Source organism: Pangasianodon hypophthalmus, chromosome 14 (assembly GCF_027358585.1).
Source record: "Pangasianodon hypophthalmus isolate fPanHyp1 chromosome 14, fPanHyp1.pri, whole genome shotgun sequence".
NCBI lineage: Eukaryota > Metazoa > Chordata > Actinopteri > Siluriformes > Pangasiidae > Pangasianodon > Pangasianodon hypophthalmus.
In genome coordinates, this window is record NC_069723.1 from 16,941,398 (window position 1) to 16,965,198 (window position 23,801).

General features: G+C 39.3%; 4 protein-coding genes across 9 annotated transcripts in view; 3 read left to right on the forward strand and 1 right to left on the reverse strand.

The window, feature by feature from the left end:
* ankmy2a (ankyrin repeat and MYND domain containing 2a) lies at positions 1-8,059 on the forward strand. Its single transcript, XM_026935123.3, has 10 exons — positions 1-203; positions 1,329-1,393; positions 1,880-2,018; positions 2,111-2,209; positions 3,485-3,645; positions 3,848-4,062; positions 4,503-4,638; positions 5,028-5,156; positions 5,799-5,928; positions 6,100-8,059. The coding sequence occupies exons 1-10, from the start codon at positions 137-139 to the stop codon at positions 6,237-6,239; spliced, it is 1,281 nt and encodes a 426-aa protein (XP_026790924.3). The 5' UTR covers positions 1-136; the 3' UTR covers positions 6,240-8,059.
* LOC113539389 (leucine-rich repeat-containing protein 72) lies at positions 6,948-22,966 on the reverse strand. Of its 4 annotated transcripts, none has more exons than XM_034310649.2 (10): positions 22,828-22,966; positions 13,962-14,021; positions 13,834-13,872; positions 13,515-13,584; positions 13,295-13,376; positions 11,885-11,998; positions 11,401-11,490; positions 9,137-9,265; positions 7,825-7,855; positions 6,948-7,113 (listed from the first exon to the last, which is right to left on the reverse strand). In XM_034310649.2, exons 2-10 carry the CDS (start codon positions 14,015-14,017, stop codon positions 6,948-6,950), a joined length of 777 nt encoding a protein of 258 aa, XP_034166540.2. In that variant the 5' UTR covers positions 14,018-14,021; positions 22,828-22,966. The 4 variants fall into 4 exon arrangements, with proteins under 4 accessions (XP_034166540.2, XP_053095532.1, XP_026790929.3 ...); XM_053239557.1 differs by having other exon boundaries at positions 13,808-13,872; XM_026935128.3 differs by lacking the exon at positions 22,828-22,966 and adding an exon at positions 20,524-20,610 and having other exon boundaries at positions 13,808-13,872.
* On the forward strand, positions 18,121-21,558 carry sostdc1a (sclerostin domain containing 1a). The gene is made up of 2 exons (XM_026935131.3): positions 18,121-18,606; positions 20,537-21,558. The coding sequence occupies exons 1-2, from the start codon at positions 18,393-18,395 to the stop codon at positions 20,962-20,964; spliced, it is 642 nt and encodes a 213-aa protein (XP_026790932.1). The 5' UTR covers positions 18,121-18,392; the 3' UTR covers positions 20,965-21,558.
* crppa (CDP-L-ribitol pyrophosphorylase A) overlaps positions 22,324-23,801 on the forward strand; it is a 32,461-nt gene continuing 30,983 nt past the window's right edge. Inside the window, exon 1 of one of the 3 annotated variants that reach the window (XM_053239556.1) lies at positions 22,324-23,183. In XM_053239556.1, the coding sequence (XP_053095531.1) occupies positions 23,035-23,183 (149 nt within the window). In that variant the 5' untranslated portion in view covers positions 22,324-23,034. The remainder of the gene's footprint in view (positions 23,184-23,801) is intronic. The other 2 variants (XM_053239555.1, XM_026935124.3) reach the window with 2 other exon arrangements.

The window sequence follows — 23,801 nt, forward strand, 5'->3', positions numbered from 1 at the left end:
TTTGGTAAAGCCCGCACGCTGCAGCTGCACTTCATGCATGTTGTCTGGCGCTGAGTGCAGACTGTTCACGTCACTACAGCAAAGTTATTTATTCTGTATTTTCAGATTGATAAGTCTGATTTAGCTTTATTTCATTATGTCTGTAATAAAGAAGGGAGATTTAACCGACACTGAAAAGGAGCTACTGGAGGTTATTGCTGCAGGTAACAGCTAGCTAACGTTTAGCATGCTAGGCAGCTAACTTAGTTTTAATTGATTGCATGCTAATAACGTTGTTAGTCAGAGATATGATATTTGGTGCTAATTTGGTTTATTTGACACGAATAGTTATTAAAACGTGCTGCAGTTTGTTAACTAATTGATAGAATGCTTTCAGTGTTTAACCAAATAACCAGCAGTGAGATTAAGAATTAGCCAGTTAGCTCTCCCAGCTAGGTAGCAACCTGTTGTTGACACCTTTAGCTAGTGCTCTGTTATCAGCTTAATAAACTATAAGGAATAAGACAGCATTGAAACAAAGGCTTGTTTGGCTTGTCACTCATAGTGATAATTGGCTCTACATCACTGTTAAACGTGTGTGTGTGTGTGTATACATGTATACATACATACAGTATACAGTACTGTGCAAAGGTTTTAGGCACCCTATTTTTTTTTTTTTTTTTTTTTTTTTTTAATGCAAACTTTGTTATAGATTTTTATTTTATGACTTTCTACATTACTGATTCAGTACGAAAACATTTTAGATTTCTGAACATTAGTTTTCCAGCACAAATTTAAATGTTACAGGAAAATGTGTGTATGTCAGTAAAGAAAGCAGCATATTACATAAGAGACACTTTTCAGACAAAAAAACATAATGAAGGCTGCTGGGTTTTGCTGCAAAAATAAGAAGCGAGTGTGACAGTCAAAGTCTCCAGAAGAGCTGTGGCTGCTTCTGCAAGATGCTCAGTAACACTTACAGCTCATTTCCTTATAAAACTGCACACACTGTACCTGAGACTACTATTTTTTTTTTTTTTAAAGCAAAGGACTGTCACACCAAATATTGACTTTGTTTAATTTATTACTGTTTACTGCTCTTTATAGTATTTTTTATGTCGAAACATTTAATTTCATTATTTTTTAAGGCATCTTTGCTCTACAGCATTTCTTTGCATGTGCTTAAGTCTTTTGCACAGTACTGTATATATTTTTATATCTATGTTAAATATAATGTATTTATATTTTAATATAGATATAAAATATAGATTTATAAGGAGGCAGGGAAGCAGTAACGTTTTACAGCACTGCCATGTAAAATAGTAATGTGACTGAACTGTAATGTGTAGGAAATGTACAGGAAGCCTCAAGATTGCTCGGCTCAAAAGATGTCCGAGTCAACTGCCTGGATGAGGTAAGTACACTGATTACACTCTTTTAGTTAAAACATGTTTCTGTGGTTTAATAATAATAATGAAGATTAAAAAGATTAACCCAAATGAAACCTAACCAGTCATTAGTGCAGTGCAGTTTTGTCCTGGTATAATAATCAAACCCATCATGTCAGTAGAAGACAGAGGAAGACGATGATCGCTGCATCGTCCACCGATGACCTGCCAAAATCAGATGTCAGGGCCACTTGGCTTCCAAAGCAGCTGTGGTCCTAAATCATACTCATTCCTTTGTCTCTGTTTGTGACAGTTTCTTGTTCAAAAGGGGCACCTTAAGGCTTTAGGCATCATGAGTTTTTTCATTTATTTCACGTCTTTACTGTGTTTGCCGATATATTTTTTACTGATCGTTCTATCAATACATCTCTTACATCTCTTGAGGAGTCCATGTCTATTGGATTGATTAATATGAAACCTGCTCTGTCTTTTCTTCGGTAATCTTTCGTCAGTATGGCATGACTCCTCTGATGCATGCTTCGTATAAGGGCAAGGCGGACATGTGTAAGCTGCTGCTGCAACATGGCGCAGACGTCAACTGCAATGAGCACGAGCACGGCTACACTGCTCTCATGTTCGCAGGACTATCAGGTATGTTTCTTTAATCCTCAGTTCAACATTCTACACTTTTGAAGGTTGTCATTTTAACATCGCCGCTTTATTGTCACTCATTTGTGTTTCAGGGAAGACGGATATCACCTGGATGATGTTAGACGCTGGAGCAGAGACAGATGTGGTGAACTCAGTAGGAAGAACAGCAGCACAAATGGCTGCTTTTGTAGGTGAGCTCACAAAGCCATTAGTACTGCTAACAGCTCATAACTGTATAAGTCTACTATTTTTACTTCAGAACCATGTTTTCCATAGATGCATTCGAGAAGCTGGTGCTGCTTAGGGAGGTCCTACATGTTTTAAATACCATACCTCATAAGATCTCGATCACTACAGAGTTTTCTAATGCACAGCATACCATTAACACTGTCTATTATTTTGCAAATATTTGAGCACATATTTGACCCTGCAGCTAAATCTCACAGTATCTATCTAGACAAGCACAAAGATATTTCCATAGACAACAACTGCATGCAAGATGACATGTTTTTATAACTTGCAGCTAGGGCTAGACAATACCTGATTAAATAGAAATCACAAATTTCTGGCTTAAAACTGGTGTGAGATTCTCACTCATGTTTTTCTGACCAATTTTGTAAGTAGCAATAAGTATATCTATTATTTTCCCACATTACTATAGTAGACTGTGGTCGCTTCATTTTCCTAGCAGAGCTTTGTGAATGACCGCTCATCTGCATTTGGAACTGCTGACACATTTGTACTGTGATAAACTAAATCCTTAGCGATAATAACTGCTATGCAGTATACATTATTTTAGGGTCGCAAGAGTGTGTCCTTGCAAAATTAATAAAGAAATCAGCAATATAAATAGCTGGTTACAAGGCAAAGTTTTTGTTCTGCTGATTAATTGAGTAATTTTCTATTACTACAAGCAAGTGTTGGGGATTTTTTTATTTTTATGTTTTTTCCCCACTCAGCTTTCCAAGATTTTTTTTTTTTTTTTTTTTAAATAGACATTTATCAGTTGCGTGTGTGTGGTCATGTCGTACAACATCTATGCTTAGTGGTCACAGTGAATAAAGGATAATAGTGGCACTGTTTTATGCAATGGCTAAATACTGTGCAAATACTGCAGAATCAACACTTCTTAAATGGAATTGCTCTGACAAACTGCGATTACGATTTTAGTGCGTTTTACTACTTTTAGCTCTTCATTCTGGGTTTATAGTTGCAGTGTATAAGCATAAGCAGTGTGGATCCTAGTCACTGTATTGCAGTTACCACTGAGAGTTGTAATAGGCTTAGAATGTCTTTTAAAACACAGAATGATTCGATGATGGATGTCAGCTCTGGCACCTTGGCTGTGAAAATGCTTATTAAAGTGCTTTTGTAAAGAAGCTTAAGCTTATATAAGAAGCTTATTTATTGTATGGAGACATGAAGAGACTATAGGAGTGTTCTCTCTTTGTGTGTTCTCTCTCCAGGGCAGCATGACTGTGTGACCGTTATCAATAACTTCTTCTCACGGAAGAGGCTCGACTACTACACAAAACCCCAGGGCTTAGAAAAGGAGCCAAAATTGCCTCCTAAACTGGCTGGGCCTTTGCACAAAATTATCATGAGCACAAATCTTAACCCTGTCAAGGTAGCTATAAATGAAATATACACTTCATTTCACATACATTGTGTCTTTGCTCATGATTTGTTCACATTTAAAAAAAAAAAAAAAAAAACTTTTTATTCTTAATGGTGCATGACATTAGTTGATTGAAAACTCTGCTTTTACACTGCTTATTTGGTTGGAGTGACTGCCAAGATCTTGTCTTAAACGTGCTCTCCTCCTTCAGATGGTGATGCTGGTGAAGGAAAATCCTCTACTCGTGGATGCAGAGGCTCTTGAGAAGTGTCGTAAAGTGATGGAGCTGATCTGCGAGAAGTGTGTAAAGCAGCAGGACATGAACGAGGTGCTGGCCATGAAGATGCACTACATCAGCTGTATTCTGCAGAAATGTAGCTCCTTCCTCAAAGACCGGCAGGATAAACTAGACGGCCTCATCAAGAGGTAAGACATTTTAGTTGCTTTGGTTTTACTGAATCCAGTAAACAAAATGCATTAGTTCAGTTCTTGACAAAAGGGGTGCTGATTTCAGATCTGTTATTTTAGCTTTAAATGTTTTGCAGTTGAACAATTACAGTATTTGCTGATGGAGTTTACTAATGTATGGTGTAAAATTAATAATAATTGTTTAGGATTTTAAAAGTTGACTTTGAGAGCACCTTTTAACATCTAAATTTACATCCTACAGCATTAAAATGGCTGCTTTACTTTTTTTTTTCTTCCTAAAATATTTTTTTATATTCTGTGTCTCTAATGGTGGTCATGTGTTGCTTGAGTGGCACGGGTGACAAAATTGATGCTAGCCAGTCCTTGGAACCAAGCTGCACCTTGCCAGTGGAAAAGGTTTCATAAAACTCTCTTTAAACAAATCTTTTTCTTTTCAGTCTACTGAAGGGGCGAGACAGTGACTGCTTCCCGGTATTCCAGGAAAAATTTATCCGGGAATGCATCAGGAAATTTCCTTACTGCGATGCTACTCTACTCCAGCAGCTTGTCAGAAGCATAGCTCCTGTGGAAATAGTGAGTAATACTCCATTCTGCTTCTAAGAATAACTCTGAATTGAAGTTGTAGATTTGCAATGCAGACTGTTATTCTAATTCAGGGTTTTTCCTTCCTTAAGATGTCACATTTTCCTGAATAGGCCTTTGCTACAACAGAAACAAAAGCAGGTGGAATGATGTACTATTTATGCATATGAAATAACATTCTGTAATATAAACAGCTTGTGAATTTTACCACCTCTATGTAGAGACAGTTTAAAGTGGTGCAACACTACAGTAGATCGTTATCTCGATAGGTGCAGTAAAAAAAAAAAAAAAAAATATATATATATATATATATATATATATATATATATATATAATATATAAATATACAAAAAAGTAATTTTACAGTAATTTCTTTTCAGGGCAATGACCCCACAGCTTTGTCAGTGCTCACCCAAGCCATCACAGGGCAGGTGGGCTTCATGGATGCTGAGTTCTGCACCACCTGTGGGGAGAAGGGAGCAGAGAAGAGATGCTCCATCTGTAAAATGGTAACATTTTATTTTTCCTCTGATCATTCCATGTTTGGTGTCAGAAAGCAAGTTTTCATCTTGAGCATTTAATGTGGAAAAAACTGTAGCGTTCTGAGATGTTTGCTAGTGTAGGCAGTTATCAATAAGATTTAACAAACATTGACAAAACACTTTCCTGCTTGTTGAGTAAAAAAAACCACAATAAAATATTTTTTCAGTCAAAAGCATTTTTAATTGAATTAATTTGGTGCCATGAAGATTTTCATCAACAAACCAACAGGAGAAGTAGGATTAAAGCAGTGTGAGACAGTTGAACTGAGGTGGTGACAACAACATTAGTTTGATTCTGGAAATTACTTTATTTAAAATCTTTTTTTTATTTTTTTTTATTATCAGAGTCACATGATGAAAACAAGCTGCTGAAGGCAAAATTCTCATTTTATCACATTATGGGTATAAATTAAGGTGACCAAGAGAGACATAAAACTATAAAATTGCCACAACACAAACCACACACCTGACAACACAAGAAAATTTAGAGAAGCAACAACAGAAATGTTTTCTCACAATGGATTTGGTTGTTGTGTTGTCGGATTTTGTTTTGTGGTAATGTTGTAGCATTAATATAGCTAATAATGTGTCATTGACGTATGTCCTCAGGTTATCTACTGTAACCAAGATTGCCAGAAGCTGCACTGGTTCACCCACAAGAAGATCTGCAAGAAACTCCAGGAGCAGAGGCAGAAGCACGAGGCTGAATCAGCCAAGCGACTAGAGAAACAGGCCAAAGGTATTCTCCGCCTGTGGCTTTTAATATGTTCCTTTGATTTAACCACTTCACAACAGAGCTCTGCCAGTACTTTCTTGTGCTGTCAGATTATAAAATTATATATGAAAAGCATATGACTCCAGTACAAGTGCCAGCCATTATTATGTTGACCTGAGCTTCTATTCTCTCCAGAATCCGAGGAGAAGAAAGCGCTGGAAGAGACGAGCAGCAGCATGGAAAATCTTTCTGTTGAGCAGAGTGAAGTTACCAGCACATCAGATGTTCAAATAGAAACCGAGAGCACCGACCCCATTCAGATAACTTCAGACTGAGTCATGTGGGTTAAACAGAGACAACATTAGCCCTGAATCATTTCCCATAAACGCTGTCAAGCCCTGCCTCAGCTAGAACACTCTGATGTCCATGTCGTCCAAAAGCTGGAGACCTTCTGAAGGTTTCTGTCAGATGAAGGGTTTTTAGAGAATGAGATCTGATGGAAAAGCTAACAAAGCTTTCAACACATGCACAGGCTTTCCGTCAACATGTGACACATTTTACTGTACTGTTTGTTCTTTTTTATAGCTAGCGTTATGTATGTGATCATGTGTATCAAAATTAGATTTAGTATAGAGCGTATATATTTATGACAATAGGTCTTAAGTTAAACCTTATGTGATCTTGCATAAAGAGGATAAAGATGTTGAAGCCTATGCCTTAAACCATGTTGGCAAGTCTGTAGTTGTGACTGGGGATGAAAATCATTATATGATCTACAGCAGACTTAAGTAAGAATTTTTTATGTGTTGAGCTGATTCAAGTCAACGTGCTGCATTTGCACATCTGATTTTTCAGGAGCCTCATAAGAAATGAAAAATCCATTTGGAATAGAGTCACATACTTGAATGTTGAATTAGTGTGCCAACTTCCCATAACTAAGAACGAAGTAACACGTTGACCTGAATATTGATTTAAAACTGCATGTTTGTGTTTAATACATTTGAGATGGAGGTAAAGAGACAACAGTTTGAAGTCAGTGTGTATTATCTGAATTTGACTGTAAGGATTTTGGCTGCAGTTGAACTCTGCTCCTCCAGGGGTTGCTGATGAGCTCTTCTCACACTGCTCCAGTCCAGAGTAGAGAACTGCATGATGGACCTCTGCATGGCCCTGCGCTCACAGAGGTCCTCGATCTCATCAAATGGCCATCTGAAAATACCAAACAATACTACACTATTGTTTATTTTTGACTGCTTTTAGGAAAATCCACTCTTATTAACGTGTGATCTTCAGTGGCATCCAAAATTTATTTTGTAATGAAATTCTGAGTTGAAAATTTTTTATTTATAAGTCCTTTTTTAATGGGAATTAGCCCTTGCTTCATCTCTACATAAGGAGAGCAATGCAGCAGCGCTTCAGTCCTTTATTCTGTCCAGCTGTATCACCTCATATATACACTCTAAACGTTCACGCTAATACCACCGTCAAATCCTTCGTGCTCATCATCTCGTAAATCACTAAGTGGCTGAGCTGAGTCTCTGCTGTAACTCGCCTCCATTGCATTCTGCAACTTTGAGTCCAACATTTGATGTCTGCACTATGTCTCCGTTGGATTTCCCATTAATATGTCGTTGACTGTCACAGAAATACAGTGAGTGAGAAAAGAAGCTCTTGCACTTCTCTTTGTAGGAGGCAATAGTGAAACCTGACTGTTGTCCCTTATGTTTGAGATTGTTGAATTTTTTTTTTTCCTCACCATTGTAACTGTGCTAGCAATGTTCTCTTGTGAGATCAGAGTGGCACACAGCTTGTACAGGGAATAATGAAAAGACAGCCCCAACCAACAAGAATCAATAATCAGAAATATTTCATATTGTGTTTCAGGGTGGAGTCTTCCTTTAATAAGACAGATTTACTTACTTTATGCGCTTTGCTTTGGAGCTCCACAGACCTGGAATAAATGGCAAATGAGTTATTAAGTGCATCAGGAAACGATACATGAACATTACCTCAGTTACGACAATCATACAGTATACAGCAAAATATGATTGTAGTCATGTCAGTGTATGAGTTGAGTCTATCAATAATAATATGACTTGGTATGAGGCAGATACAACCTGTATTTTTCAATATAATAAACATTTGAACCAAAACACATTTACAGTCACGTATATAAGTCTCAGTCTATTTAATGTCTCACACTTGAAACATCCTTTTCCATGAGTCATGCATTAAAGGTTATGAAAAATGTACATTTTACATCACTCTACCTGTTACCTGAGCATTTTCACCCCTATGAAATATATGGAATATTCCACAAGTCACCTGTTTAACAGGAAGTTGAGTCATCCAAATTTCCTGAAGGTCATGGGAAGAAGAAAAGCCTGTCTCTCTCTCTTTTTTTTCTCTTATTTTCAATGATACTGTGATATTGACTGACTGGTCACTTTGAATGTACATCCCTGTTAACCAAATTATAGACTGAAATAAAAATATTCAGTTAAAAATATTCATTTTAAGTAAATCATTAGAATGCCCTTCATGTCCTCGTACCATTAGCATGGATATTACTCAACCACATTTTGTGTATTTGCCAATTCTATGCTAATAAACGCAACTCTGCTACTTATTTAACAGCAAAAGGCAGCATAGAAATATTTATATTGTTGCCTGAGATTAGTTAACACATTTTTAAATGGTTAAATGCATGTTTTCTTAGATTCAGTGAAAATTGAAAAATGATTTTAAAAATGTCTAGTTTTTAAAAGTTACAAGGGCTAAATGACACAGCAAACGTGGAGTCATCCATATTACTGCCATACAATAGAGATGCATTTGTATATAATTGTTATTTGTCAGCCTAAACCCAGTTTGACAGCAGAGGGAGAATACTATTATAGTGCTAATATTATATATTATTTGGGTGGTGGATCATTCTCAGCACAGTCCTGACACTAACACAGGAGTTTGTGTGTTCCTGGTACAACTGTGGCAGTTTTTTCCCCTCCTAATTTTCATGAAAGGTGCCAATACTTTGGTGGTGAATCATTCTAAGCACATAACACAGCAATGCCCCCCCTCCCCCTTTTTCATGAAGGGTGCCAATAATTCTGGAGTTAATTCGGGACATACACAGTCATATTCACACATTGTGATGGATGTGCTATGTGTTATTTATTCATTCTTTCATTCATTCATTTCTTTCGGTACTGTTTCAGTACAGTTTCAATACCTCTCTGTGTGTCCTGAGTCATTTTCTTTTCCTTCAGTGCTCTTCTGCCAAAGGCAAGTGTGTCCAGAATTGTCTGTCTCTCAGGACAGAAGAGTTTAAAGGCACGTTTCCTCTCCTCCTGTCTCACTTCTATCAATGAATTACATCAATCACACACCAGATAGTTAAATAGTTATTAAAACAAATCCTAAACATGATATACACCAGATGGCCAAAAGTATGTGGACACTTGACCAATCACACCCATGTGCTTGCTGAACATCCCATTCGAGATTTAGTCCAGATTCCAGATTTAGTTGTAATAACTTCCACTCTTCTGAGAAGGCTTTCCACTAGATTTTGGAGCACGGCTGTGGGGATTTGTGTACATTCAACCACAAGAGCATTTGTGAGGTCAGGCACTGATGTTGGGTAAGGAGGCCTGGTGAACAAAAGTGTTAAGTGGGCTTGAGGTCAGGGATCTGTGCAGGCCATTCAAGTTCTACCACTGCAACCTTGGCACAGCATGTGTTCATGGACCTCACTGTGTGCACAGGGGCATTGTCATGCTGGGACAGGTTTGGACCTCTTGGTTCCAGTGAAGGGAAATTGTAATGCTACAGCATACGAAGACATCCTATACAATTCTGTGCTTCCAACTTTGTGGCAACAATTTGTGGAAGAACCACAGATGATGTGAAGGTCAGGTGGCCACATACTTTTGGCCATATATATAGTGCATTCAGAAAGTATTCAGACCCCTTCATTTTGTTTTTCACATTTTTTATGCTGCAGCCTTATGCTAAAATGCTTTATTTTTTTTTTCCACATGAGTCTACACTCCATACCCCATAATGACAAAACAAATACTGAAATATCACATTGACAGTAAGTATTTAGACCCTTTGCTATGGCACTTGAAATTTAGCTCAGGTGCATCCCATTTCTCTGGATCATCTTTAAGATGTTTCTACATGTTGATTGGAGTCCGCCTGTGGCAAACAGGCTGAGGCACACATCTGTCTATATAAGGTTTAGCTGCTGAAAATGCATATCAGAGCAAAAATCAAGCCATGAGGTCAAAGGAACTGCCTGCAGAGCTCAGAAACAGAATTGTGTTAAGGCACAGATCTGGAGAAGGCTACAAAAAAATTCTTGAAGGTTCCCAAGAGCACAGTGGCCTCCATAATTCTAAAATGGCAGAAGTTTGGAACAACTAGGACTCTTTCTAGAGCTGGCCACCTGGCCAAATTGAGCAATCAGGGGAGAGGGGCCATGGTAAGAGAGGTCACTCTGGTTGAGCTCCAGAGATCAGGTGTGGAGATGGGAGAAACTTGCAGAAGGTCAACCATCACTGCTACACTCGACCAATCTGGGCATTATGGCAGAGTGGCCAGACGGAAGCCTCTCCTCAGTGCAAGACACATGAAAGCCCGCTTGGAATTTGACTGTGACTGTGAGAAACAAGATTCTCTTGTCTGATGAAACAAAGATTGGCCTCAATTCCAAGCGTCATGTCTGGAGGAAACCAGGCACTGCTCATCACCTGTGCAATATCATCCCAATGGCGAAGCATGGTGGTGGTAGCATCATGCTCTGGGGGTGTTTTTCAGCAGCAGGGACTGGGGCACTGGTCGGGTAGATGGAAAGCTGAACACAGCAAAATACAGAGATATCCTTAATGAAAACCTGTTCCTGTACCGCTCAGGACCTCAGAATGGCCCGAAGGTTCACCTTCCAACAGGACAATGACCCTAAGCACACAACCAAGACTACGCAAGAGTGGCTTAGAGAAACTCTGTGAATGTTCTTGAGTAGCCCAGCTAGAGCCCGGACCTGAACCCATTCAAACATCTCTGGAGAGACCTGAAAACAGCTGTCCACCGACAGTCCCCATCCAACCTGACAGGGCTTGAGAGGATCTGCAGAGAAGAATGGCAGAAAATCCCCAAATCCAGGTGTGCAAAGCTTGTCACATCATACCCAAAAAGACTTGAGGCTGTAATAGCTGCCAAAGGTGCTTCAACTAAGTACTGAGTTAGGGGTCTGAATACTTATGTCAATATGATATTTCAGTTTTTTCTTTTTAATACATTTGGAAAGTTATCACAAATCTGGTTTTTTTGCTTTGTCATTATGGGGTATGGAGTGTAGACAAACACTAATTTAAAGCATTTTAGCATTTTAGGCTGAAACATAACAAAATGAGGGGGTCTGAATACTTTCTGAATGTACTGTAATGTAGCGTTATGTATAGGACTGCTCAAAAGTCAGTGCTTATTTACCTTTTCTGTCTAACAGTTGAACAAATGGTAAGTGATGGACCATGTATTTCCGATACAGGGGATCTTGCGTTAAGGGATTCAGGAACAAATCTGAAATGTTGCAATATTACTCATCAATTAATTTATGTAGATTTTAGGAGTGGTTGTATACAAAATGTTCATTCATTGGATATGGAGTCATCCATAACACACACATTCCCACAATCATTTACACCTAGGGGCAATTTAGCATCCACCTACTGCCATGTTCTTAAGAGGAAACCAGAGAGCCCAGACAGAGAACACTGCAAAAGCATACACAGACAGTAACCTGAGCTCAGGATTTACCCAGGGACCCTAAAGCTATGAGGCAGTAACCCTACCTGGTGCACCACTGTACCACCTCAAACTGTTAATTACAAAGTTAATTCTGAAAGTGAGTTTGTGATTAGTTGGATTAGATTAGAATGTGGATCATTTTTATTGGTGGTTTGTGGGGACTCACTGAGTGTTTGGAGGTGCTGCATGGTCCTCAACTCAGCCACTGTTTCCTCCAGGTTAAGCAGGTGGTTATTGTGAAGCAGCAGCACTCGCAGACAGCTCAGGTGCCTCAGAGCCCCTATAGGTGCACATGTAAGATAGATAGATAGATAGATAGATAGATAGACAGATGCAAACTTATACACTTTGCTAGCTGACCATTCTTTAGGTACATTTCACTTAGTCAGTAGTCAAGCTCACTGGTCAGTTTATCTGCTCTTTATAGATGTACAGTTACTGACTCTAGCCCAGCTGTTTCTACACATAGTGTGTCAGTGCCCCTCTACTCCCTTTATCAATGGAAAGGCACCATCATTGGACTACCACTGACCAGTTATTATATGGGTGGTGAATCATTCTAAGTAGAGCAGTGACCCTGAAATGGCAGTGTGTGTGGTACTGGTATGAGTGTATAAGACACAGCAGTGTTGCTCGGACATCAGTGTCACTGCTGGGCTGGGAAACAACCACAAATATCTGCAGTGCTGTGGTCAGAAATGAACAGATCAATGGCCACTAGAAGATTAACACACTACCAGAGAATGTGGTGAGGAAATGATGAGCTTCAGTGCACTTAGAAAATGAGGTAGGACCATCTAGGTAAATAGCCAGTATATGCACAAAATAAATAAAACAAACAAATAAATAAATAAATAAATCAATCAATCAATCCTCAGTAACACTGCTGTGGCTTATACACTCATACATGTCAGTGTCTCTGCTGTGCTGAGAATGATCCACCACCCAAATAATGAGCTGATCCTATGATGGGGCATTAACATTATAGATGGGCTAGAGGAGAGCTGACAGATTATCAGCAGATGGACTACAGTGAGGAATGTATATAATAAAAATAAAACTTTAAAGCCTGTTGGTTGTAGCATGAGGTTTTAATGCAACATTTTCATGTACTGCTAAAAAGTATTCTGGGTGAAATGATGATACTACTAGAAACATTCATTCATCTTCAGTAAGCACTTTATACTGGTTGTGGTGGATCTGGAATCTATCCCGGGAACACTGGGCATGAGGCGGCAATACACCCTGTACACCCAGCCTGTCCATCACAGGGCATCATGCAAGCACACGCACACGCACACACACACACACACACACACACACATACACACATACACACACACACACACATACACACATATTTGCTCACACCTAGGGGCAATTTGGTGTAGCCAATCTACTGAGCTCTATGTTTTTGGATAGTAGAAGGAATGGGGAAAACCTGGAGAAAACCCAAGCAGACATGGGAAAACATGCAAAATTCCACACAGATACCTAACTGAGCTCAGGATCAAACCAGAGACCCTGCACAGGGAACCAGGGCATTCACATGTATAATGGTGTGCTTGAGAAATACCTGCGATTGAGGTAATCTCATTGTTCTGGAGGTACAGCTCTGCTAAACAGCAGTGAAATAGAGGGCCATGAATATGCTTTATCTGGGAGGACAGAAATTAGATTTTAAATCCCTTCAGGAAAAATATCTTCATACAAAAAACATGACATGTGTTGTGTGGAATCTAATTCTGTTAGTTCAAGTGAATTATAGAGATTATTAAGAATATCATGAACCCCACCCTGTTATTATTAAGCCAGATGTATCTCAGCTGGGTGAATCCGGACAAATCTGGAACATCTGTGAGCTGCCTGCAAGAAGAATAAAACAATATTAAAAAGTTTAAGCTAATATTCCACTGATGTTCAATGTTTAACCTAGACATGACCTTAGAAATAAGGGTTTCTCCAGGGTTGTTTGGATGATTAATACTTCTACTTGGAGTCAGTTCAGCATACTAGATTGTAATTGTTTTTTGTAAGAGTGTATACTGTCAAGGTTTTCAAAAACATCCAAATCTGACAGAAGTATTACCTTCTTGCAAGATAAAGTTCACTCACATGGCCAATTTTAAAGCTGTGCAAAGGATCACCGTTTTCCTGCAAAATATGAATCTGACATGTCAAATTTAAATGAAATCCAAAACACTTTGACTAAAAAAGGTTATTAAAAGTAGATCGAAAGCTACCTTGCTGCATGACTCCATGTCTCACACCGCCAACCTGTTGCCAAGACACACACCATGCACCTGGTAACAAAGTTGTGTGTGTTCACAGTAAGACAATCTAGAGTGAGTAACTTGACTATTAAGGCTGAGAGCAGATTTCTGATGGGTAAGTGAACCATTAAACCCAGAGTGGGACCTGAAGAAGAGCAATGTCACTATCTGTATCTGTTCAGTGCTCCAAATATACGTTTCTGTATCTGTAATTGTATCTGTATCTGTATCTGTAATTATATCTGTATCTGAATCTGTATCTGTATTGTGCTCCAAATATTCATATTTGTGTCTGTATCTGAATCTGCATCTGTTTGTGCTCCAGATATCTGTATCTGTATTTGTTTTTTATTTAAACTTGAAGTGGTTCCTCAACCTCAGCTACATCACTCGAGTCCATAATTGCTCTCAACTAGACATGTGCACAAGACTGTTTTTTTAAATTCTACTTACCCTGTTAGCATTTTTGTTTGTATCTGCCTGTGATATATTCTAACAAATTTAGTTTGTACTATTTTCCAAAATATAAAAATACTTGCAACTGAATTTAACCGCAATAATCTTGACCAGGCAGTTACTAAAGATGAATGAATGAAAGTCTGTCCATGGTAATCGACTCACTGGCACCCACATAAATGTAAAAAACCTCCCGTTCACATAGTTTTTGTTGTCCTGTGAACCTTTTTGGCAAGCTTTCTAAAAAAAAGTGCACCTCCTATTCATATCTGTATCTGTTTAGAAGACATTATCTGTTCATTATGAATAATGTATTCGTATTCAGTCACATACTTACAGTTTACACAAAATTACTCCAGTTTTTTTCAAGTATATGGGGATTCATTCACAATGAGATGTTATTGCCACAAGAGGGTGCACATTTCCCTCAAATACTAGTTGATCACCACTCTTAGAAAAATTATGACATACGTACAGTATATAGATTTTACCCCAACACCAGTGTTTCTATATTCATTTCTTCCGTCCTGTCATTCTCTCATCACCAATTGTTGTTCTATTATCTGTTACAGTGATTATATTATATAGTGAATCAGTATAAAAAAATTGGAAAAACATGCATACAATCATACATCATATACTGAATGATAGAAAAACCCAGCTAAATTTGATTCAGATGCAGCATCCTTACTGTCAAATGAGTTTAACGTGTTCTTGTGAGAAGTTTGCCCTGTAAAATGTTCTCCAAGGAAATAAATCCATGCTGGACCTCACACATTGTGGTTTTTTTTTTCCACTCATTTTGACCCTCAGGAAAATCAAAACAAATGCAAAGCAGTCACAGTGTGTTCTTCACGAGAATGTGCCTAAACGCCAAAGAAGTCACATTTCGCTGAACATACACTCCTTGCCGATTTTTTTAAGCCTAAGATTGGGCTGCTAATACTATAGGATTATTAGATTGGTCATGCTGTGTGTGTGTGCAGAGGAACACACAGGGCGTGCTAAGCAGCGTCCAAACTGAGGCTGCTTCCATTAAGCCTGTTTCTTTTCACTTGCATGTCCCTTTTACCCTGCAGAAAGTTTCTGACAGTCCAGCTGTTAGTCATTCATTGAAAATCTGGTCTCAAGTAAGTTTACCTCTTAATCTTAGACATCTTTCCATTTTAGCTTCTATTGCCCTGAATTTCTTATTTTCTCCTTCTTTAAGTAAGAGGGGCTTTGGACACTGGAAAGACCTTGGCCTGTCTAAGATGTCAGGCATTTATCAGTGGAACATTTGCCACTTTTGAGGAGCTCCAGGAAAGTTTTAAACTTTCCTATATCTTGTGTTACTTTTATATTCGACTTTTATATTGCTCGGACCTGAAGAGTATGTCTGAATTCCTCTTCTTGCTCTTGAAGTGTCTTGTTAAAGGGAGCAATTTCAAGGCTTATTAAAAATCAGCAAAACGAGCCTGATTCTACTGAGCCTTTATAGTCACTCTGGGAAAAGGATCTGAATATGGCATTACAAGAGAATGTGTTGGACTCTATTATAGGTAGGGCATGAACTAAATTAAGAGTTCCCATGTTATCCTATTCATCTCCAATGTACATTGCAGATACGGTGCCAGTCATAGGTTTCTGAATACTTGGAGTTGCTTGGTAGCAGGCAGAGAATGACAATTAAATATTGAATAAATACTAAACAAATACCTAAATCTTTAAACGTTTAGGACGTGAAATTGGATGGCTTTATGTGAAGGCTTTATGTATCACACAGTTTTCTTATTCATTTGCATCTATTAATTACTTAGCTTTTCTAACACAGCATTTTAAATGAGATCATGGACTGTTTAACCTAAAATGTTTGAATTAATGTTCAAAAGAGTTTGGCAGTGAATATTGCTTCACTCTTCTAGGTCTCACTTTTAGTTTTATTACAGTTGAATTACTCCTGGTGTCATAAGTTAAAAAAGCACATCATATACCTAAATCTTTGTATTTTAGGGCTTTATAACTGGAAAGCTCTAAGATCCTATTGGGATTCCAAATAAGTGCTTTACTAAAGGCAGGTGGATTAAAAGAGTCATAGACAGTGCACACCCTTTTCTTATTCATTCATCTACTGCTTAGCTTTTCTCAGACAGCATTTTACATGAGCCTTTTTATTTAAAAAAAATGCTAGAATTAGAATTAAAAGTAAATGTCCTATGTTACTGCCTTTACGGAGCTCTGTTTAACAGTTTTCCTGAACTATATAATGTACATATTTCTCCTAATCCCTTAATAGTGCTTCCTGGTGTGTCGTAAGCCGACATTCTTTAAGTAATCCACGGAGATGTACTTGCTCCCAGGTCGCCTTTAGCCAGGAGGCTTGTTCTTTTGCACTGGAAGTCAGACCGGCAGTGGGTGTGTGTGCTACTGCATTCTCTTTCACTTGAAAAGGCAAAGTTCACACTGAGGGGAGCTTCTGTACGTTTCAATAAGTTGTACAATTTGTTCTAAATCTATTTTAAGGAGTTGGCAAAGATCCATCCTCTTTAGTGTTTTACCCACACACCCACTTTAATTTTTTTAAAACCTGTCTTAGGATTAATATAGACTTGTGATGTACTGACATCCCATCCAGGGCGTATTCCTGCCTCAGGCCCAGTGTTCCCGGTTTTGCTCCGGATCCACCTCAACCCTGACCAGGATAAAACACTTACTGATGATAAAGGAATGAATGAAGTAAAGTATTCATATAATAATAATAATATTTGCTGTTTTTAAAAATTGAAAAAAAAAAAAAAATGCACTGCGTCAATAAACTAAATGTTGAATAAACTTTCATCATCCGAATTAAACTTAACCAATCTTCACACAGATCTACTCTTTCAGACAAAAAAAAATAGTGGTTGCTTGTCACTAGGACTATTTCTGTCCCTTTAGTATGTATCCTTTCTCTGGAAAACTGAATGTAATGAACCTTTAAAGCTCATTCCTATCTACAATGTCTTGAATAATTGTTCTGAGAACTTTTCCACATTATACGTATAGTACTACAACCTGGAATTGAAATCGACTTCACTTGGAATTTTAGCCTTTGATTTATACAACATGCAAAATATTTTAATTGTGACACAAAGATTAATGAATTGCACAAATATTCGTCCCCATGGGTCCTGCACAATTCCCTCTTCTAACACACTCACTACAACTCAGGTAGTGAACTAGATAATTAGTTCAATAATATGTGTTAGAGGATGGAGAACACTAAAATGTGCAGGGCCAGGGCCAGGAACCTGTGTCCTGGGTCAGAAGGTAAAACCACCTTTGGCTACAAGCAGCTGAAGTCTTCTGGGATATGTCTCTATCAGCTGTGCACATCTGGATCCTGGTAATTACAAGGCACTGTACACTACATCCACTTGCCCAGGAGAAAATTACATACTAAAAATACAAAAGAGGTACCCTTAAGGGTGCCACCCAAGAGACCAGCACTGGTGTTTAGTAGTCACTTCAGTACAATACCATAATGCTATTTGGAGAGTGGATATCTGTAGTGTGTTCATGCGCCGTGATTTTATTTTACTTCACTATTTTCTGCTCCCAAACATGACCTAGTTTTTACCGATGACGTCAAATAACCCAGTCACATCAGGCCAGATGTTACGGACGCGTCCAAAACCGCACACGGTATCCCATGGTGGCGTTTTGTTTAGACGTGCTGTGTATTTCAGTTTAGGGCGTGGCCTGGATTCACCTCAAAGCCTGGAATGCCGGAATCCGAGTGGGCGTGGCCGCGCGAGCAATACGTCGAGCCGTTATTCACCTGAGCCGCCGCGTATATAAAGTCCAAGACATGACGGAGAAGCGGTCAACTCGAGCCGAGACTGCAGCTTCATCCTCCTCATCATCCTCATCCTCATCATTGGCATCTTGTCCAAACGCGCGGCTGAATTCCTTTTCCCCAGAGCCATGCGCGTGCACAAGGATGAATCGCGCAACCTCTTGTTTCTGTTGTGCTTTCTGATGAAGACCGGTGCTGCTATGAAGAACGACGCTACGGAGATTGTGTATCCCCGCGCGGCGGAGGATCCCGGAGAAGAACCGGCTGAACCGGATGAAGCGGCTCTGAATCGCGCGCGCGGTGGAGGCAGGGGGTCCGAGAGCGCGGCGCGGGATCGAGCCGGTGAGTGCGCGCGCGTCTCATCAATGCGCTCCGGACGCACTCCTTAGGGCAGTGGCTCTCAGAGTGGGGGCCAGGGATCCCCAGGGGTCCATACAGCATAGCCAGAGGGGGTCTGTTTTTTTTTTTTGGGTACAGGGGTGGAAATCATAACCCATATAAAGTTATTATATTTAGGGGTCCAAGCACCAAAGTCAACTCAGACCTAATGTCTTCTATCAGAGGAAAGTTCAGGAATAGAAAGCTCTATGGCTCTAAATTGTTCAAGAAACAAATCCATACTGAAGGTGTCTGTGGAATTTATTTTACAGTTAAAGGGGCTACGATCAGTTTGAGAACCACTGCCTTAAGATCCATGGCTCTCAGTAGAAAAGAACCCACAGGGACCCGTAATGCATAGCCTGGGGATCAGTGAGTTTTTTTTTTTTTTTTTTTCAAATTGACCTGGATCATGATCAGCGACTAAGTCAGTATACGCCCAGCTGGTTACTGGAGATGAATAAGTGCAAGAACGCAAGACAAATATAAACAATGTCAGCTTCAATTTAAATGAGGTTTCTATTATACAAATTTGTGTGGAATCCACATTTTTTGATGCAGTGTAACTGGGTTGGGATGGCTCCAATAAATAAATGTAATCGCTCATATTTGCCTGTGTATCTAATGTCTGAACAGTTACATAATGGTAATAAAAGAAATCTGTGCTGGGATTATAATGATTATAAGAGGCTCCAAGGAAAGTTGTTTTTTTTTTTTTTTGGAAGAAGTCCCTGGTTGTTTGTGAACCGCTGTCTTAGGGTGCACGCTTGTGGATTATGGATACATGTGGGACTTAGATTAAAAGAAAGTTGGAAGAACGAAAGGTAAACAGAAAAGATGAAGAAAAAAAAACCATTTAGCTTAATCTAATTAGGAATACTCAACACTTGTGATTTCTTCTTTATAATTAAGATCTCACTCAGACAGTAAGGAGAAAGAAATAGAGTAAGGAGAAAACACTTAGACTGTAGTAAAGATTTGCTCTATTTAGTTATTTATGAGCTAAAAAAAAAAACCTCTTGCTGTTATCACTTGGACTTCACTCATTTCTAATCACAACATTCAGTTTCTCCCACCACTTTTAAAGTTTGCCCATGTTGTCAGATATATCTCAGTGAGGTTCTGAAAGAGGGAATAAGTGCATATGGATGACACACTCTTTTGGCACGCACCCATGTTGACTGGCAAAGATGAGAGAATTCAGAGCACAATAGCTGCTGACTGAATCCTGTCAGGCTGTGTGAATGGTGCTGCATCTCAGTTGCTCACAACGTCTCCGGTCAGCACCGTGTTCGTCTTGAAACCCTGCTACCTGAAGCAGGGAGAAAGAAAGGCCTCTCCGCTCTCCATTCATCACACGCCGTCATAGAGAAGGGGGCTTATTGTTGCTGAGGTGTGTGTGTGTGTGTGCTTGGTGAAAGCAGCTTGGCTTGGGTTGCACTGTCAGGTGGTGTAGCCCGAGGGTACAGGAATGTTCATAGTATCAGACGGCAGCGCTAATCCAACAATGGATTAGACTTTTAGACAACATCCTTCTGTGCGTTAAACCATTTCCTCATATGCTAGAGGCATACAGGCAGGACAGTGATGTAAAGTGTAATTGGATAATAAATACATTAAACTTTGTTCATATGCATACAACCACTGTGCATGATTCCTCTGCAACCCGTAATAGCTTTTCTGTCTAGCTATTAGTATCTCAGTACTGGTTGATCATTGGCTATTCATTGAACTCCAAATAAACAGCATATGTTTATTCATATAGGGAACTGCTTGTTGTCATTGTGTGTTTCATCTACACCTATTCAAAATATTGCATTATGATGGACTTCATTTGTCATACAATTAGCAGGTATAACATATCTAAAAATTGCTCCTCACTCTCTAATTCCAGATCCAGGTCCGATGGGCTGCAGAGAACTGCGCTCCACGAAGTACATCTCGGACGGCCAGTGCACCAGCATCAACCCTATTAAAGAGCTGGTGTGTGCAGGAGAGTGCCTCGCTGCCCAGGTGCTCCCCAACTGGATAGGCGGATATGGGAAAAAGCCGAGGAGCCGTCGGGGCAGCCATGACTGGCGCTGCGTCAATGACAAGACCCGCACCGAACGCATTCAGCTGCAGTGCCAGGATGGTAGCACCAGGACCTACAAGATCACAGTGGTGACCGGCTGCAAGTGCAAACGTTACCTGAAACAGCACAACGAATCAGCAAACAAGTCTGAGAGCATCACTCAACGTCAGCAGATCCACAAGCCCAAAAGCAAGCGGAAGCACCGGAATAGCAAGGTGAACGGGAATTGGCATGAGTCGGAGTCCTGAGACATGGGGCTCTGAATGAAAAAAAAAAAAAAAAAAAGACTCTGGACTACCTGTGAAAGAAGGACTGCAGCGCTGAAGAGCTCAGGAGCAGTGGACATTGATTATTTGAATGGAAATTGATGGCTATTCCAGATGAAGTGGCTTCAGACCAAACTCCAGCAAAGCGCCATACAATCACTGCTCATGCTTTCTATACAATCCATAATGACTTTATGCCAGAGGTTGGCATTTCAGTATATCGAAAATATCACCTGACTATGACTGTCTCTCTGTGAGAAATCATATCACTGGCTGTACTATGCATCGAAAGCCAGATGACCCTGAATATCTCATGTTTGAGAACATTAAAGCTGTGTAAATAAAGTAAATACAGTCTCTGTGTGTAATGTGTGTAAATACAAAGCATTTACATGTGTAACTGCAAGATATTTAGTTACTGTTAGCAAGTATACATTGATGTAATATATTTTGTATTGATGTTCTCATCATGTTGTTCATCTAATCCTTCATATACATGTTGTAATTTTATACAGGCATTATATTGCACTATTTCATATGATGGCAATTTCACTGTTTTGGCGTAAAAAGTATTAAATGGACATAATTTGGATACACCTTGGTTTTTGTCTGGTTTTTTTTTTTTTTGGTCTCCTTTCCTTTTAATGTCTTAAGCAGCATCCACACACTGTCAGTTTGCAATACATTAACTGTCGTCACTATGCATAAACTATATCTATGTCATACACACTTTACTTGTTAGACATTAATCTGAATGCAGCTTATTAAATATTTTCCTACATCTTCTAACTATTGAGAATTAACCGCCTACGTTTTCCTAAATACTTGCAGTTATGAGTGAAAGTTCTTAGTGTACTACATGGTATTCCAAAAGTCTCCATACATAGGGGAAATTAACACTAAAATGTCTTCCAAAATTTTTCATACTTAGTTTATATTATATTAGATTATATATATTTAGATAGCCTTTAAGAAAGCCTTTGACAAAGGAAGAACATATTGAAATCATTCTCATGGCTGGATCGGGACGCTGTCGCAAGGTTGCGATGGAATTTAACAGGAAACATGGCAAGCACATCACACATGACATTGTTGCCAAACTTGTTAACAAATTCAAAAAGACTGGAAGTGTTGTGGACCAACTGAGAAGTGGACATCCACGAACATCCACTGGCGAAGGCATAACTGACGTGGTGCTGGTGTACGTAGTCCCCTATGTATGGAGACTTTTGGGACACCCTGTAGTATACACAATCAGCTCTGATACAAAATAGGCCCACAATATGGCAAGTCGCATTTCTGAGGGAATCCTCCTTCACCTCCAGGTTTTTGAAAGGGGGCAACATGGGGGAAAAGCACACTAACATCATTATCCACATAACATTACTGTGTTGGTTTTACAGTTGCTCTATAATTCCTGATACACAAGAGATTTGAGCAAAAATACCCTCAACATTATAATGATATCATTATAAAGTTTATATGATTTAAGAGGACTAACAGACCTCTGGGGTGGCAGATGCCACTCTGTGCCACCCATGTAGCCACTCCTCTTTAATAATTAATAACAACGACGAGACTTTTAATAGTCCTCTATCCAACTAAAACGCGGTTTGAGTACTAAGAGAACTTTTATTATTATTATTTTTTAAACTAATAATACTGTGTATTCCATTAAAATGGCATACTGTGGCATTTTGCTCCCTGAGGCGTTATAAACGCTCCTGTACTGATACCATGCTAAAGCTAAAATAGCGCAGCCGTCTAAGTAAAGGCTGGATCCCAAATGGCTTCCTACTATCTTTCTAGTGCACTACATAGGCTGTAGAAGCCATTATTTCATACCCTCTGAAGTCAGTACTTATAGGAAGTTCGAAGTTATTTGGAAGTCAGTTTCAATGTTGTCCGTTCTGGTTATTTAGAGCTATATAGAGTAATCTTTGCAGGCTGTATTTGCAGGCTAGCGGACTAGCCTTGAATCAAAGAGGGGGAGAGCGCCGGCCTGGCGATCCGGGGCTTTTCCTGAAATTCGAATCCGACCACCGCGAGGGAATGATGGGGAGCGACGCTGTTGATTTCCCGGTGGCTGTGGTTCTGCCGGCTGCTGGTTGCGGTGAAAGGACAGGGCTGGCGACCCCCAAACAGTTCTGCACCTTCCTCAACAGACCACTCATCAGCTTCACCATCGAAACTTTTGAAAGGTATCTTTCGTACCGCAAGCTGTTATTTGACATTCAATCTCTGTCAGTGGAACATGCAGGTGGAATGAATTCCTTTACAGATCCAGTAAACGCCCTGTGTATGTGAAAGCTAGATGAGGTCACTAATCCCGACATCTCTTCTTATGTTTAAAGCGTAGGTCTATGAAACCAAAAGCTCTGGTGTGTGTTTTGTTATAGTCGATATAAGCGCAATGCATTCTGGGTTATGTAGTTTCTACAATCTGAGAGTTGAAGTCCACAAGAAGCCATCACTATTTGGGCTAAGCCCCTCAGTCTTTCAAAGATTTAACAAAAAAAAAAAAAAAAAAAAGGTATAAGGTTTCATTTTTTCATCCACATCAGATTATTTGCTGTTAACAAATGTTTTAAGGTTGATTATTTTGGACTGGAATGAAGCACAGCACCACCAATGGTCATAAGAAAAATACACAGAATGGTATGAAGAAGCAAAGCTGAGGCTGATTTCTTTCTAGCCCAGATTCATTGACAGTCATGTCAGGTGATTGATTGACATGACTAACAAAACTCGTCCTCAGCGGTGATTGAGAAGTTACACTTTAGCACTGGACAAAAGCATGAGATTATGTTCTTTTCTTC

Bases quoted from the DNA above. Each gene is read 5' to 3' on its own strand.
- sostdc1a (XM_026935131.3), top strand. From the start codon at position 18,393: ATGCGCGTGCACAAGGATGAATCGCGCAACCTCTTGTTTCTGTTGTGC. The intron at 18,607-20,536 runs GTGAGTGCGCGC...CTCTAATTCCAG, and splicing joins CGCGGCGCGGGATCGAGCCG to ATCCAGGTCCGATGGGCTGC.
- LOC113539389 (XM_034310649.2), bottom strand. From the start codon at position 14,017: ATGGTGTGTGTCTTGGCAACAGGTTGGCGGTGTGAGACATGGAGTCAT. The intron at 11,999-13,294 runs GTATTTCTCAAG...GTGCACCTATAG, and splicing joins TGAGATTACCTCAATCGCAG to GGGCTCTGAGGCACCTGAGC. The intron at 7,856-9,136 runs GTATTGAAACTG...CATTTATTCCAG, and splicing joins GACTCAGGACACACAGAGAG to GTCTGTGGAGCTCCAAAGCA.
- ankmy2a (XM_026935123.3), top strand. From the start codon at position 137: ATGTCTGTAATAAAGAAGGGAGATTTAACCGACACTGAAAAGGAGCTA. The intron at 2,210-3,484 runs GTGAGCTCACAA...TTCTCTCTCCAG, and splicing joins ACAAATGGCTGCTTTTGTAG to GGCAGCATGACTGTGTGACC. The intron at 4,063-4,502 runs GTAAGACATTTT...TTTTCTTTTCAG, and splicing joins CTAGACGGCCTCATCAAGAG to TCTACTGAAGGGGCGAGACA.